Source organism: Limulus polyphemus, unplaced genomic scaffold (assembly GCF_000517525.1).
Source record: "Limulus polyphemus unplaced genomic scaffold, Limulus_polyphemus-2.1.2 Scaffold2, whole genome shotgun sequence".
Lineage (NCBI taxonomy): Eukaryota > Metazoa > Arthropoda > Merostomata > Xiphosura > Limulidae > Limulus > Limulus polyphemus.
Window position 1 is genome coordinate 2,238,290 of NW_013665612.1, and position 17,892 is coordinate 2,256,181.

The following is a 17,892-nucleotide window of genomic DNA, read 5'->3' on the forward strand; positions in this document are numbered from 1 at the left end:
ATTATAAAACTTGGTAAACCCTCAGAAGTTTAGAATTATAAAACTTGGTAAACCCTCAGAACTTTAAAATTAAAAACCTTAGTAAACACTCAGAACTTTAATATTAAAAACCTTAGTAAACTCTCAGACATTTATAATTAAAAAACTTGGTAAACCCTCAGAAGTTTAGAATTATAAAACTTGGTAAACCCTCAGAACTTTAAAATTAAAAACCTTAGTAAACACTCAGAACTTTAATATTAAAAACCTTAGTAAACTCTCAGACATTTATAATTAAAAAACTTGGTAAACCCTCAGAACTTTATAATTAAAAACTTGATAAACCCTCAGCTTCTTTAATTGATATTATATGTCTTAATGCAGAGTTATTACTAACCAGAATAAGTTAAACTGACTTAAAATCTAAGGAACTTTTCATGTCATTTTAAATGTATTTAACAGAGATCATGTTCTGGGAGTTTTATTTTATAAAATGCAGGGCGTTTACAGACGGTTGTGTACTTTCTAGACGTAGTAAATTATAAACAAGAAAGATAAAGACGTGTGATATATTGAGTGTGGTCTGAAAACCTCGAAATTTCTGCAATGTTGTCTGAAATCAAGACTCGAGATTTTATTAACACGTCGTTATAAAATGGTAACTGTTTAACAAAGAACATGGATTATTCGGTAGGGCATAGATTTGAGATCTGATGTTCTCGTGTAACACCAATTCCGACTAACGTATCACGCGCAGCCATCATCAAATAATGCAATTTAGCAAGAGCATTTCAAAGATACAGGATATGTGAGTTCAGAATACTAGACAATCCAGCTTAAATAAAGAAAATGAGAATTCTTAGAATGTTATATAAAGACATTGTAGCTTCAATAAGGGAGTCGATGGTTTCATATACAATACTCTAGAGCCTTTGCTTCTCATAAAGGGAACTGATGAAGTTATGGTTTAGTTTTCTTTCACAACAAAACTGGATACCACGCTAATTGTTATTCAAGAGGCTGGAAATTGTTCTATCAAACTGCAGGATTGGTTGCGGAAGACTCTTACTCCAAATGCCATGATCTTCGCTGAATGTTTGGTTATGGGGTTAGAGCAAGTTTACGATTTAAATCCCACGTCCATCTACGCATGCACAACTAAGAGACCTTAATCAAAGAAACAACTGTTGCAATTCCAGAACGTGTTCCTGTAAATGTATTTGACAAATAGCGAACAAACACTTGTAGAAATGTATTGAGTTCAACAAGGTAATGTGACGTGAAACAAAACCTGGGGGTACGTAAACCAACATGCTCTTTTTTGCATGTTTAAAAGTTCTTATGCATTAAAAATGTGTACAAACATTTGTGGACATCATGTAAAATATAGTTGCTGCCTGTAACCCACAAACCCACAAAACTACCAAAATTATGCATAGTTTTCGTCCCAACATTTTTTATTTTTTGGTGCAGAGTAAAAACTATAGATAATACCAAATATGTATTAAAGTATCACTATGGTGTCATTTTATTACATCATTGTTTTACATTTTAACCACTAGTAAATAAAGTAATAGGTATTAAAATACTTCCTATAAAATTTACTTTATACGAAGTACAAGATGCAAAGGGAAAGTTTACAAAATACCAAAAAGAATAATATCGGTACTTACCTGTCACAGAGCAAAGTAAAGTCGTTACGCCGCCACCAACATCATCACACGCTGGGGATAATGATACACAAAATAAGCGAACAATTTTCATGCGTCATGCAACAAACAATTAATTACACGAAATACAATAACTAAATAAAAAAGGTCAATAATTTTCTCAACTCAAATAGCAGGGATTTAAGTGTAAGTCAAATAAAGTATTCCAATCACGTTTGCGCATTACTAATATCAGCAATTAATTTGTTGTGAAGTAATATAAACTTTAAAAGCATGCATTATTAAATATCATGCACCATCGCAACAAAATTGTACATGGAAGTTTTAATGTACTAAGAACAAAAAAAAATGGAGTAACCTACTTTGTCTTCTGACAGATATAAGCATGCTATCGTGGCCTAAAGTATTCCAAGCGGAGCAGTTATAGTCGCCGAAGTCACTCTCCTCTGCTTTGTGGATGATCAGCAAATTCTTGAGACCGTCGGGTAAGTGCTCTGTTACGATCTCGTAGCCTTCCGTGTTGTCAATATCTACCACCTGAACCAATAGAACATGAGAGGCAATGAGAGAAGTAGCGCGGATCTTATAATTAACAGACTGTGCAGAGTGACTGATGAAGGATGTAGTACTCTCTAGGTGAGCACTGTAAATTATCGCTGAAAACCGTAAAGCCGTGATGATTTTTTGCTCATGAAAAAACAACATAGGGTTAGTGCACTATTTTTCTAATGTTCTTAAAAGAACGACATTTGAGCAAACTTTATTTTTATCAAACAATGTTTGACGAAACATTATTATAAATTATTAGAAGGATAAAATTGTGAATAAGTTGACTAAAAAAATTATGTGTATAGTAAACCGCCAACTCTTTTACCTACGAATAGTTGGATTGGCCGTGACATTATAACGCCCCCACAGCTGAAAGGGCGAGCATATTCGGCGCTGGGGATTTGAACCCGCGATTGCAAGTCGAGTGCCCTAACCACCAGGCCATGCCAGTTCGTATTGATTGAAAAAAAAACAAAAACATAATTGATATGTTACCAAAGTTGGGAATATGTTTCACTGAAATATTATATTTTTTTACAATGTCATACGAAACGTTGGTAGTGCAAATGTGTTAAAATTATTTAATTGGAATTAAAATATTAGCGTTAAATTTTTGTTTATGTTACATCTATATTATAATAGCTTTCTCTGCAAATTTCGCGTTCTGAAATCACTGTTCTCATATTAAATATGTCGTGCTTGTATTTATTTTATAAATCATGTTTTTACTTACCTTTTAATATCACCCTAAGTAATGGAGGTTTTACATGTATTATACAATTTTTTTTCAATCATATATTACATTGATTAGGTTATGAAGAATATCTCCTAATGTTTTTATTTATGAAGTTACAGATTCAATGGAACACTGAACCACAAGACAAACATAATTATGATAGTTTCAAATGAGATGGGATCCCAAAAGTAGTTGTATCACAGTAATCAAAAAATTGAAACCAAAGTGACTTTTTGAAGGAGGTCCTTTATTCATTATTTCATCTCTCTTGGAAGAATGTTTACCTTCTGAAAGCGTTACAGGTTCTGCCTTTAAAAAAAACATATCAATATACTAAAAATAGAGATCTAAACTGCTCATTTGTTTTCATTTCTTCTAATGGACGAGATTTTAAGAATTATTACTACGTTACTTTTTTTTTTTACACGCTGTCTTCCAGTTCAATAGAATATTTCACAGTTCTCTTTTAATGTGTACTTAAAACGTTCATTTTGTATAACATGCAACCTATTTCTCAATAGAGGAATAAACGAGTAGATGGTAAGGTTGTGTAACATAGATAAAAAGTCCAGAGACACAGCTTTAGAAGTCAATTATTTTATTAACTTTATAACAACGCTTAGACCACTCGTGTGGTCATCATCATGTAAACTGTCGTCTATTGCAAGGAACGTTGCGCTAGCATTTTGTTTCAATTTAGAAACATATAGGGTGACATTAGTGTTTGGATTTTAATTAGGTATTAGGTGAAGAATAATTAACGCTTCTTTTATTTTTTATTCTATTAATGTTGTTCTATTTAGATAATATTTTCAAGTTACTAATATAGACTGGATGTTGATTTGTTGTACTGTGTTCGTAAATGTGTGATGGGTATTGTTATGTTCTTTGATCCCAACATTTATGTCGTGTCCCGTTTCGCCTATATAGGTGTTTGTTTGTAGTTAAGCATAAAACTATACAATGGGATATCTGTGCTGTGCCCACCACGGGTATCTAAACCCGTTTTTAGCGGTATAAGTCCGCAGACTTACCGCTGTGACATTGGGAGCCTATAGTATTGATTGCACTGATATTTACTATTGCCTCTGTAGTTGAAGTTATCAGAATAAAATTTCCTTCGATGACCTTTGATTTTAATACTCGGTTTTTGAATAAAAATAACGTTATTTTTTAGATTGTATTTTTTATACTTGTTTCCATGATATGATAAGACACTTATTAATGTGTCCGAGTTTGCACATTTTGTTTCCTTCTTGAAGTTTACGTTGTTATCCCTTTCTTTTCTTCCGTTGTTGAAGTTGTTTTTCTATTTGGCTAAGGTTTGTTTAGGAGAGTGGCATTTGTTAATAAATGTATCGAATAATTCTTGTTCATGTTGTAAGATCACTACTACTGTATATGTTATATGCTGTGTTATAAATGCATGTTAATGTACCAAGCTTTTGTTGAGTCCAATTTATATAATTTATGGCAGATTTTGGTGTTAAAGTTTCTCTCTTTTCTCATATTCATGTAATTCAAAACATGGTTTTTATTTTCTTCTTCTTCATAAGTGAATTTGATGTTAGCATGAAAGTTGTTTACGTAATATGGAAATGACTGTTAATAGTCGTTATCTTTAATTCCACAAAATGCATCGACGATGTATCTAAGGCAGTGTGTGGTAGGGTGTAGAGTTGTTATAAAATTAAAAAATAATAATCCACTCAAAAACTTGTCACTGAACTTATATTTAAATTATAGAGTGGATTTCCTCTCCTTACGACAAATATTGTAACATGTCACAAACCGAATGTACAAGATGATATAAACATTTTACACAATGAGTTCCAATAAACTAATATTTATACTGATGTAAATATCCTGTAGAACAAAAATTACGTATAATGTATATCAAAATAGTGGAGGAAAAGATAGGTACAAAATTATCAATGGTTATTCTGTTATTTGTCATATAATAACACGTTGGTCTTTTCACAATGCATGTAAACCAAATTTTGTCAAACATTAATCTCATAATCATATCATGATTTTGCTCATTATAAGTTATAATAAATATTATTGAATAATATTTCTTTATCGACTTTAGAATTCTATTTAAATGTTATAAACGCTGAATTATATTGCAAAAAAAGCTTGGAAAGTAATTAATATAAGTCATTAGTAAAATGTTTCTCTAACAAATATTTTTCTTCCATTTCAACACGCCATTCCTAATTTTGGAATAACGAAATTTTAAAATGTAGAATATATATATTTGATATTCATTATATCGGTAACATATGACGTATGAGAAAAATGTACAAATTAAGCTTGTTCTTCCATCGAAATTGGGATAATGTTGTTATAGAAATTAATACACAAGACAACAAATGATTTTTTTATCAAAATATTGTTACCTTGGACTGCTTCATCCAAACTACTCGGGAAGGCTCTGGAACTGAGGTGATTAAACATTCTACCTTCACCTTCTGCCCTTCAATACCATACTGAATATCAGGTCCTTTAACGATGGGAGGTCCTTAAAGAGTAAAATTAGTTAGCAATTTTAATAACAAAAATGTCAAAAAATATCTAATATGTGAATACGTCCTCTTAAATAAAAATTTCTACTTTTGCACAAAATGCAACAAAACACCTCTAATTAATCACGGTGCAATAATAAATAATAAAAGGCTTGTGTGAAACACTATAATATCTTTTTATTGTCTTTATCATACCTTTTATAAAGACCAACGAGTCAGCAGACAGCTCAGGAAATCCTGTTACTGAAGCATGACAAGTGTATCTTCCTGTTCTTTCTGGAGTCATTTTTGGGATCACGAGCTCTCTATCGGTCCCAACGACCTGCGAGCTCTTCTCGAAAGTCCACGTTATTTCAGGATGAGGATTGCTATCTACGGCACATACCAATCGTACTTCCTTGTCTAAATCTGCTGCTATGTTCTCCAAAGATGACTTAAATACTGGACCATCTGGAGAAATGAATTCATGTTAGCATTGTTTTACTTGTTCGGAAAAATCTCCGATAATCATTCAGCGAGATAAGTATTAAATGTGACTATAACAAAACAACTATTTTTATATGAGAGAATCTATATAACAATGGTAGATTCAATAATAACGCAACTATATTATGTCATTTGATCTCTTCTTGTGTACTTGAATGTCAGTTTACCCATTAAAAATGAACATAGATTTAACATTATATTAAGTACTTTCTACCGAAAACGTTGCCAAAGTATGTTAATAAAACGCTAATAAATATGAATCCTGGAAAAAGTGATTTAGTTGAATAACTAAATGCAGCCTCTATAACTCAATTAACCTTTTTTCTTTTGTACAGAAAATAACTGTTCGTGCATTTTTATTTAAAGATTCTGTATAATTACCAACATACCGCTGATTAGCTATTGTTAGACTGACGGTAGAATAATCCATTTTATTAAACATTAGGCTACTCTGTAGAAAAGACGTTATTATTTGACAAATTTCAACTCACGTTATCTCCTAGAAACTTTAAATAATATTCTCTAAACATTTCTCTACGCATTGAGTCTCGTTTTTTGTTTGTTTGAAACTAAGCACAAAGCTACACAATGAGCTATCTGTACTCTGCCCACCGCGGGTACCGAAACCCGGTTTCTAGCACTGTAAGTCCACAGACATACCGCTGTGCCACTGGGGGGCTCTACGCAGTGAGAAGTAAAATGTAAAATGAACTTCGGAGAATATCACTCGGTAACTTTAAACTGAACGAGCTTTACTTGAAATTACAATATGTTTAATGGTGCATTGCTTTAAGAGGGTGTTCTCGTTAGGGCTTTTCCAATTCTACAAATTATTAAGCACCTTTCCAGGTTAAAATATTTAAAATCATTCTAATGAATATTACTCCATCTCCTGATTCAAAATTACTTAGTTTTTAATTATTCAGAACTATGAGCATCTAACGACTTTAGTATCAGTCTACACAAATGTTTAAAATTTCAAACATACTTTCCACGGGAAAGTACTTTTTGATTTTTTCATAATTTTTCCTTACTTACAATCAATGTTTAAAGAATAAGTGGATTTTGTAGTTCCTATTTTGTTGCCCACTTCACAGCTGATTGTCTGTCCATTGAGTTGCCGTGTGACTTTATTGAGAAAGAGAGTTGTGACGTGGTGTTCTGGAATCAACTCGTCATTTCTGTCAGAAATATAGTTTAAAATCACCAAATAATTAGTTAAATACGTAGGTACGTTTCTTTGTTAATATTTGTTTAGTGGTTATAATTTACAACAGAATTCCAAAAACGTACTCGAGTAACAAGAAAAAACTACTAGATCTGGATTTTAGTGTAAATTTTATATAAATCTTCGCAAAGAACATTCTTAAAGCACGAATTTGTTTTGTTTAGTATCCATATTCACAAACGTTTGTTGAGAATATCCTCTCTACGAATAAAACCTTTTGTGAACAATTTTTTCTAATAGTATCTGATTAACAAGGATATTTTGTGAAGAACTAAAATCAAACTGTGAAAAGTTTGACTTTAAAACAAAAGCAAAACACTTAAATGCGAATAATTTATAAATATATATGTAAACAAAAATACGGATGAGGTTATTTACTTGAGATTTTCTCCTGAAAGCTATTTTTGTAAATTCTTGATCATAAATGGTTTATTACAAACTAACTTTTACTAGAAAAAGATTACACATAATACATCTTCCAACTAGCCTAGAACTTAAGTTCCATACTATAAGAATCATATCCTTGTAAAGAGTTTTATTTTTATAAGACTAACCTCTTTAACACTGAATTGCTCTTACTTTAAAGAATATTGTGGTTTGTTGGTGCTCTTTATAAATCGTAATATTTTCAGTTTTTCTAAAAGAAAATCTGACTGGGGTTAGACAACGATAGAAATATGTCTATCCACGAGTACTTTTTTTCTTTTTTCGAGTTAAGTGATATATGGCTTCTGATTACGTAACGATAAATTTAAATTCAAAAAAACAAGCTATAATAAGTAAACTGTCTTATACACTGTAACTAGAAGTAGTGTAATTATGAGGATGATTTTCAATATTAACTTTATATTCTATCTCATAAGAAGACGTAACATAATCATAGATTTTATGTTTTATGCATTTTATATCTTGAAAAATATTCTTAAAATATTTAAAGCGACAGTATTATTTTAGAATTAATTATCACGATAACCACTAAGAAAACAAACAAAACATTCTGTTCATAAATTCGACATTTTAAAAGAAACCATTCTTTTCATGATTGCAGAAAAATAGTATATTCATATGATCAACTAAGTAAAAATATTTTCATAACAAATAGATGTTTAAGATATATTTTGTTTCTGTTTCGAATTTCCACATGAGTCTAGTTATATGATAGTGAATCTTTCGAAATCGACTAAAATACCATAAATATCTTTTGACCAAAATATCAACTGAAAAAAAGCACGTAATATCAGTCGGATAAAAGCATTTTATTCAATAATTTGACGTTAAGTAAAATAAATGACCAAAAAAACCCTATTAATGTGCAAATGGTCGATACTCATTCAAACAAAACGTTTAAAGCATCATGTCAGCCTACCTGTACCATTTGTATTTGACATCCTTTGGATTCGCTACGGCGTCACAAGTGAATTCAACATCATCGAACTCCGAGATTTTTTTCCTGTTTGCCGTTAGAGTAACTTCAGGGGGATCTGAAACATCATTCATCATTCCCGGTAAGTTTATGTTCTGACATAACTTTATCCCCTTTATAAATCATATAGGATGTTGCTTAAAGTCATTCAATACCATGCAATGCCTTTCTTCACAAAGCACTGGATACATAGACCACCTCATACTGACAGCTTTACGTGCATGACTACGGACTCCATATAAAATCACACAAAAGAAAGAAAATGGAGTAGCGATACTAGCTTTATACATTAATTTCGGAAACTTTTATATGTATTAATATCATTACATAAAAAATTTATACAAAAAGTATCCATGAGATAGATCATAATGTAGTAAACACACACACACATCTGATATTTTCAAAAGTGTTAGAACATTTTCTGGATAATAAAGTTGAAATCCAGTGAACGTAATCTTATTTCCATCTTTTTGTCAACTATCTAGATTCAATTCAAATGTGGTGTTGGAAAGTTAAGAACGAACGTATTCTACTCCTGTATTGTACAGAATGGTGTTTAATTATATTTACCATGAAATTTTTACGCTTAAGGAAACATGTGGCAACTGCTTGACGATGACTATCCAACTATTAGAAAAAAAATTAAACTATGTTAACCTATAATAATATCAATAAGATTAGCTGCGAATAATCTTTTCTCAAAGAACAAAAGTAAAAACACACTAATACGAATGAAAAACAAAAATTATTTCACCAGTGGCACAGCGCTAAGTCTGTGGGCTTATAACGCAAGAAACCGGGTTTCTATACCCGTGTGTAGTTTTCGCCCTTAACACCAAACAAACAAGAAAAAATATAATATTTAACTTTTTTGAAAACATTGAATGTGTTTTAAATTTGACTAATCACTACCATGTAAACAAATATTATACCAGCTGTAACAATGTTAAAAGATAACGTAGGTTCGAGATCATCAGATAATGAAATATATTATTCAAGTGTTGGAAAACACAGATATTTCTTACAGTAGCTTAGAACATATTCTAAAGCTATCAAACATGGGGAACTTAAAACGTTTATTTGTAATCTCGTAATTCAAAATATTGGATACCTCCATGAATTAGAACGTAAATAACGTCTAGGGAGCTATTAGAAACAATGAGGATGGGAAGTGTGAGTGCGTTTACTGATACAAGGAAATAAAGTTTAAAACAGATGCATCGGTTAACAGAGGCTGTGTGCGTAATACTGAAATGAATCTGAAGCCTCACCACGTCGTTACAGTCCTTGTCGCTACGCCTAATTATGTTTTATCTGACGGTTGTGCATCTTGACAATACTCTTGTAGCGAAACTTCCGATGTAAAAGCTTTGTCGGAAGGCTGCCACGTCAAAAGCACACCACTCTTCTCTACAGGCTTTCCATGAGCCATATAGTTGAAAAGGACGACGGCTTCCCAATGCACATTTCAAAAGTCCGATTGTTTTCGGCGATTTGATCAGTATGTCTTCATATGAAATGACATGAATAACCATTTCATCCTTGTTTGAAGTATACGATGGTTGAAAGTATGTCGTGGAAGCAACTTGAGTACAGGTGAATTGTGTCGTGTTTTTTTAAAGGGTTCCTCTTGATTAGGTTATGCATTGTTGCCTAAAACATGTGGGTGGCTTTTGGCACTTGCCTTTGCATTCATGGATTCTCACCTGTTAAAAGACGCTGCATTTGGCTCCATATTCCTTTGTTTTCCAATGTCACAAAGTGTAATGAAAATATAAAATCCTTGATCTGAACACATCTTTAGGATCTGAATGGATGAGTGAATATGAGCAAGTTACGGTAGAGTCACACTACCTACCTAAACCAAACAATGTCAAAATGTAGTTTGGACAAATTCTGTTCCAATGCGACTTTATATCGGCTGTGGTTTTCATGAAATTTGCTGATTTCCATATTCAAAATAGCCTTAATATAATGTACTGAACCCTCTGTATACAACATTTGAGCTTGTAAAAAGAAGAAATAAACTAATACCGTATTATAAAAGGGAGTTATGTAAAGAGCAATATATATTCATGTAAAAAAAAAAAACGGTATAGTTAGAATTGAAATTGGTAGAGTACTACTAAATATATTACAATCTTTGCTCAACGGACTTTAGGTAAGGTATTAGCATTGCCGTTACTTAATAATAAAGGTTACTGTATAAAGTCATAAAAACTACAGGAAAAGAGGTAATAGATCAAAGTGGTCTCGAGAGTAGAGAAGGCGATAGTAGATCACGCAGTATGTTCAAACGGAACCTCAGAGTTGTCTTGAGAGTAGGGGAAGCGATAGTGGATTATGCACTATATTAAAACGCACCTCAAAGTGGTACGAAAGTAGGAAAAGCTATAGTGGATCGCGCTGTGTGTTAAACGGACCTCAAAGTGGTCTCGTGAGTCACGGAAAGTGGAAAAAAAGAAAAATCTTTTATTCCCAAAAACGATATTGAAGGACTGTGAAATACAATAAGACGGATAAATGTACGATGAAAAGGTCTTTGTATAGGAGGATTTCAATCATAATTTTGGAAAGGGTCACCAAACGTCATAAACATGTTTCTAGCAGACATCTATAAGAAATTACAACAAATCATATGAATATTTATGATATTTTTGCTTCAAAAGTTTTACTTTGTTGTTATTATCATTATTGTATTTCTGTAATCAGAATCGTCTTGTTTGTTAAACGTCTAATTCTATATACATTGGACAACTGAAAGAAGCCTGGAAACTTACATTTAACAGCAAGTTTTATTGTAGCCACCATTGGTTGTTTTATTGCAGGATTCTCAGATCTGCATGAAAATGTTTTTTCATCATGCTCTCGACGTGGTTTAAACGTCCACTTGAGTGCAGCGTTAGCTCTTTTTTTGTCACCCAGAAGATGTGTAGTGAGATGTATGTCCTGCGTTACTACGTTGCCATCTCCATCCAACCACGCCAACTGCCAGAAGAAAATATTCAACAATGACGACAGTGTCCACCAAAACGTAATTGTTACAGTAATAAGTGTCATGACAGAATGGTTATTTTCGTCTATTCTGTTAAATTTTAATTCAGTAGTTTAAAACAAGTTACACATTCATGTCTATTAGAATGAAGAACTGTCTAAAGACAGGTTTTCAGTGGGCTTATGATGCTAAAAATCGGGTTCGATACTCGCGGTGGGTAGAGCACGAATACCCCATTGTGTAGCTTTAAGCTTTATAACAAATAAACAAAGACCTGTTTATAAACACAAAACTAGCAGAGTAAGTGACAAAAAATCATAAATTACAAAAATAATAAGAATGCAAATAATACAGTCGTTTGAGATGAAGATAAATCCGTGTAATCGTGGTAGCCTAGATATCCTTCCGCCATATGCATTTCTATGTTTGTTATTAAATCTATAGTCTAATCTGTGGGTGTGGTCTCCCTAGCATGTAAAAGAAGTATAGTAATTGAATCAAATGTGAGAAATTTAGTTATTCTACTGTTTGGTCGAGTGTGGCCTAGAGGTTAATGTGTTGAACTATTGATCTGAGAATACATGGCTCGCGTTCCATTGCTACTGAATCGTGCTCTGCACTTTGGGTCTGATGGTGCGTTCAAAGAGTAGCAGTGAAATTCCATTATTAAAGTAGAGTAGCCCAACAGTTGGCGGTAGGTATTGTTGACTATAGTCAATCGGTTTTAAATTAAACACCGCTAGCGTAGATAGCCCTTGTGTAGCTTTGCACTAATATCCGAAACACAGAACACAAAGTAGATATGTCTCATTTTTAAAGTATTGTGCGAACAAATACACTTGATTGCAATGATAGTGCATATATATGGTACATACACTAAGTCTCAAAGTATGTAAATCAATGTGCGTAGAATTACACTTGATCATAATGATAGTGAATCTGTATGATATATATACACTAGGACTCAAAAGTAACTAAAACATTATGCAAGTTATGAATATTACAGTAATTAAGCTTTAAAGTAAGAAGTGCCTTACTTAGAATATTTACAAGTAAGGTATTTTAGCTTTAAGAAATAACTCAATCCAAATTACCAGCCGTTTAATCTTTAAATTTCTAAGTACAATTCAAAATCCTCTCATTAAACCAATACAAACAACAACAGAGCTAAACTTCAAACAAATTTTCCTTATATGTAAAAATCTACTAACGAACTTCATAGAGCAATAGCCATTTGTAAGTAATAGCGTTATGAATGCACTTTTAACATGTTATTGTTGTTATGAAAAACAACGAGTGTGATAATTCTTGCTCTTCAGTACTAAGCCTTCTTTTCTAGTATCACTATTATTTCAAATTAAAGGACAGCTTAAACTTTTTTCTTTTATCCGCGCTCCCAATAATGGTAAAACTTGTGCTTTGTTAGAAACTGTACTATCGACCTGTCTGCTTGAAAGCACCTCGTGCCTACATCACGCGGTCCCTCCCTAAAAATTGTGTACTTGCATTGTTCCATTAGCAAAATTATCGGATCCAGGCGATTGTTGTTACTGCAACATCACTCACGAGAAAAAAATCCAGTTGTCCCTATTGTCTCTTACTGCTCTGTTCTACTGACCAAAGTCCAAAAAACGTAGGTCATCTTAAATCAATACAAAGCTCGTTTACCCCATGTACGTGATGGCTAATCAGGAAGCTTTGCTTCGGAGAGCTGTTGAGACGTCTTGGTATCTTCTGCAGGCAATACCTCCAGCTAGGTTTTGCCCAGGGAGTAAAGCGTAAAGACATCTAATCTAATAATGGAAGCAAGTCTGACACGCACTCTTTTCTGGTTTATGTACCATAATGCATTGGATCTAGTGTGACTGGGGTCCAATCGTAGATTAATTTCACAAGAGTGAATATTATTTGGTGCCTGTAACATGCCGCAGATTGAAATAGCTATAATGGTTTTGGAAACGAAACAACTTTATGTATACTAAAACTAAAAGCATGCAAGGTTATGCATACGCTGAAAAAAAAAAGATGCAAAAAATGTAAAAAAAAGAAATTAGGCTTTATCTATAATAAGAGACGTGTCATATTTAAAGAATTGTAAGATTTCATACACATTAACTCTTTGGATATAAATAGTTCAAAAAGACCTTTTTCAGAGTTACATTCAAAATGTAATTAACTTACTTTATTATCAGTGTATGTCGATAATTCAAATTTTAATACTGTATAACTGTTAACTGCTTAATTTCCAAAGGAAATATGTAAATACATTCTTAGGCTTCACTGTTATATATCTCTCTTGACACTTCTTTGCTACTAATTGCCCATTTTAGAATTTATTTCTACCCCTGTATTATTTTCTAAGTTTTCGAAGACTTACTTATTCGTTACCCCGAGCTAAAATGAAAGTTAGAGCATCTATTCGTCTTGCTTTAAATAAACATTTACTAATTCATGAGCCCTACATTTCTTAAACCGTATTGATCGTATGATTCTAACACGAATTTATAGCTACCATGTAATGCATCAAGCCTACTAGTACTAAAACATCCTTGCTAGGATACCGTTTGCAGCCAGAATTGTTAAAAATTAATAAAATGAAATGTAATCTTGGTTTCTATACCGTATCGCTATTTTGATTCACTAATAATATTCAACAAGTTACCCTCACCCACTCCTACATCTTCGAAACAAAAGTAAAACAAATATAGAAATTTGAATTACTATACAAGCACATGGATTTCATAACACGTACCTCTGCAGGCGGCTTTCCTCCATTAGACTCGCACGTTAGTTCTACTGTCATTCCAGCAGTGGTTTCCAGAAAGTCGCTCTGAACAATTCGAGGGGGCTCTGGGGGGACTAAAAATTAACCAAAAATTAAAACAGTAGGTTTCCATTGAGATCGGGTTATTTTTGAGACATCTTGTTCTGCAATTACTTAATGATATCAACATGATTGTTAGCTAAAACAGTTTTTTAACCTCAATGTTATGGAAAACACATACTGAGTTTGTTAATCTTATTAATGGGGTTTGTTTGCCGTCTACAGGGAGCACCAAGAGATTTATGTTTATCCTGACTCATCACAAGAATATTGTACAAACTCCTTCTATATAATAATCATGTATGGAATGTTCTTTAGAGGATACACCTTAAAAACATGGTACAATTATTTAATTATATCGGAAACAACGTAATATAATTTATATCATGAATATGGTAGATATGTTTAAATGTTGTGCCTGAATTTCCTTCTCAAAAACAACTTAAATTCCTGTAGTATAAAATTCCAATATTTCACGGAGCAAAAACAAAGCACATGAAAATTCTTATTATTTTCTTATTCTAAAAATTCTAAACTATCAAAGTCTGCTTTCAAAAGTTAGTACGTCAGCGTTTGGCAGGAGAACTGTAATTCAATGTCGTTTAGCATTCTTTTTGTCGGGCTGATTGGTAGAGAGTTTTGCTTTGACACTAGGAAACGCGTGTTAACATCTGTTACAATTGTGTTACTGTGACCAGCTTCTATTGGTAAAGGTCTTGTTTTGCTGAAAGATGGCACTACAGTCAATGTATTTGCGCTAACAATGTATATCTTCTCAATAACATTCACCTCGGTTTCAATCAACAAACCACGTGGGAAACATCTCATTTTAATTGTCTAATTTCAACGTTAAACATATGGAACTATTTAAATTTAACACAAAAGTAAAAGTAATTGCACACTGGTCTTTGTTGTTGTTGTTTGTTCTTTTTTTTTCATGAAATAAACAAGAGTTCAGTATTATTATAAAGTCGTTTCAATTCCAACTAACGTAGATTGGAGAAAGACGCATGTTCAAGATAGAAAACGCCAAGAAATATTTATCTATCTGTTTTCTGTGTGTATGTGTAACAAGCATAAGATTGAAAATTTGATTCATAAATACAACAATATGTATAAAGTCACGTAATAACATGAACAGAAAAGTATCGTGTAAAACCAACAGCTGAATACTTTTTCGCGACAAACTTTTGAAATTTGTCCCATTTTGAAAATCAAATTATTCCCTCGAATCGTATAATATTATAGGTCTCATGTATTTCAACCAACTGCTGACAAACGTTTGATATTTGAAAGCACTCTTAGTAAATAATGTACAATCCCCACACAGAAACAAAATGGAGCCGTTTCCGAGTCATGACAAGGGTTAGTGACAGTGAATGATTACATATCTTTTTTCTTCTCAGTTCAGATGATGTGGATGGTAAAAGACTGTTTAGATGACTTATCTTTATTGTTCAATGTGTGATGGTAACACAGATTTTATCGGTATAATTGATTTGACAGTATCTACCATGGAGACACATTTTGCTGAAAAGTCTTCTAAGAAATCATTTTTACGATAGCTTGGATCGGCGTTTTTATCAGATTGCACGTCAGTTTTGCTATGTGGACTATAAACATTATAAACATGAGGAAACAAACACTAGGGTGAATAAATGCAATATATATATGTTAAAGAAAACAGATATATATATGAACATCATAGGAAAATACCGAATATAAAAAACACAACAGATTATATAAGCAAGGCAAAATTAAAGGTGCTACGTAAATATGATAACTAGAAAAAGCATATAAAGTAACAAGTATGGAATACAATAAGCGTAAACATAGTAAATATGATAACTAGAAAAAGCATATAAAGTAACAAGTATGGAATACAATAAGCGTAAACATAGTAGAAAAAACATATAAAGTAACAAGTATGGAATACAATAAGCATAAACATATTAAATATGCTAACTAGAAAAAGCATATAAAGTAACAAGTATGGAATACAATAAGCATAAACATAGTAAATATGATAACTAGAAAAAGCATATAAAGTAACAAGTATGAAATACAATAAGCGTAAACATAGCAAATGGGCATAGTGAAGGAACAACTTTAAAGAAATAAATCAAAGACAATCTACAATAATTCTACATAATTTTGAAAAGTTATCTTATGCTTTTGAAATTTCAAATATAATAATATGCTTCTGTCAGAACAGAAAGTGGATATAATATACAGCTGTTGCACCACCAAACTGTTTTTACATTTTTCTTCGTTCCTGTAATTTCTTTTATGAAATTGTGCATTGTGCAAGTGTAAGAACCAGTGTAAAATAATAATGGATAATTTGTGATGTAAGCTGACTCGTAATTCAGGCATCCAAACACACACATATGTATCTTTATTAACAAAACAATTGTGATAAACGTATTACAGTAGATAATGGACAAATACTTAGCAAAAACGAAAATGTTCTCCGAGTAATAAAACCTGGACTTAAAAATTACACCATTAATCTAATTGACAAAAAAGTGCTCGTAGAGTCTGTTTCTTGTTTAATATTTGGCTGTGCCCCTCTGGCCTTGATAATACCTTGACACAGAGTGCACGAGAGATTGAATGTAGGCAGGGGTGAGTTTGTGATACCACACTCGGACTAGAGCTTCCTGCAGTTCGAAGGTGCTTCTCGGTTTCTTCTCGTGCACCTTGTTACCCATTACTTTCCAGCAGTTTTCGATATGGTTGAGATCTCGGCTGTTGCTGGTTAGCGTAGTGCTTTGATCATCTCCTTTCGAAAATAGTCCTTCACCAGAATCAATGAAATAAAACCTAAAATGTGTTTCAATACACGTAGAGTGAAATTTCCTCTATTTCACGTCTACTGCATAGAGTACATGAATATTATCAGCCTTGTAAGCCCTGTGTCATGGAGCAGAGTCATCCTGGAATGTATACTTCTCAACCTCACCGAAGTGATCCCGAATTGTTGACTTTAAGCGGGACTCTAGAATCTTAACTTATTTGTTGGCATTAACAGTGTCTTTTACAAAATACAGGCGTCCCACACTCTGGTCAGGGATGAATCCCCATGTCATTCGATCTGCCCTGTCGAACGTCCCTCCTTTCTCAAAGAAACAACGAATGTTTTGTTTTCCGTGGAGTTAACTCGGAACCCTTTGTCATGGTAACATCACATGCAAGACGTAAGAGATAGGCCTCTAATCTGAATCTCGGTAGAAAAACTATATTTATAGCCAAAAAAGGGCTTCTGCAACACCCAGATAGTCTATAAAACTACTGATGTAATAATTAGACAGTATTGCATCCTCCATGAAACACATTTGCATCTCCATGCATTAGAGCCCCAAAACAGGCGATGATTCCGAAGAAAAGTGTGAAAAAATTTGGTGATGGAATAAGTTTTTCCACCATTGTATATACACACACACACACATATACAATATACAATAATTTTAG

General features: G+C 32.7%; 1 protein-coding gene across 3 annotated transcripts in view; it reads right to left on the reverse strand.

Annotated features, from left to right (window-relative positions):
• LOC106466639 (irregular chiasm C-roughest protein-like) overlaps positions 1–17,892 on the reverse strand; it is a 55,661-nt gene that overhangs the window by 6,650 nt on the left and 31,119 nt on the right. For 2 of the 3 annotated variants that reach the window (XM_022395572.1, XM_022395518.1), the window contains exons 5-11: positions 14,347–14,453; positions 11,380–11,587; positions 8,543–8,657; positions 6,987–7,129; positions 5,658–5,912; positions 5,337–5,458; positions 2,012–2,186 (exon numbers count right to left, since the gene is read on the reverse strand). In XM_022395572.1, coding sequence (XP_022251280.1) covers positions 2,012–2,186; positions 5,337–5,458; positions 5,658–5,912; positions 6,987–7,129; positions 8,543–8,657; positions 11,380–11,587; positions 14,347–14,453 — 1,125 coding nt within the window. Of the gene's footprint in view, positions 1–1,652; positions 1,704–2,011; positions 2,187–5,336; positions 5,459–5,657; positions 5,913–6,986; positions 7,130–8,542; positions 8,658–11,379; positions 11,588–14,346; positions 14,454–17,892 lie in introns of all 3 variants that reach the window. The other variant, XM_022395471.1, reaches the window with a different exon arrangement.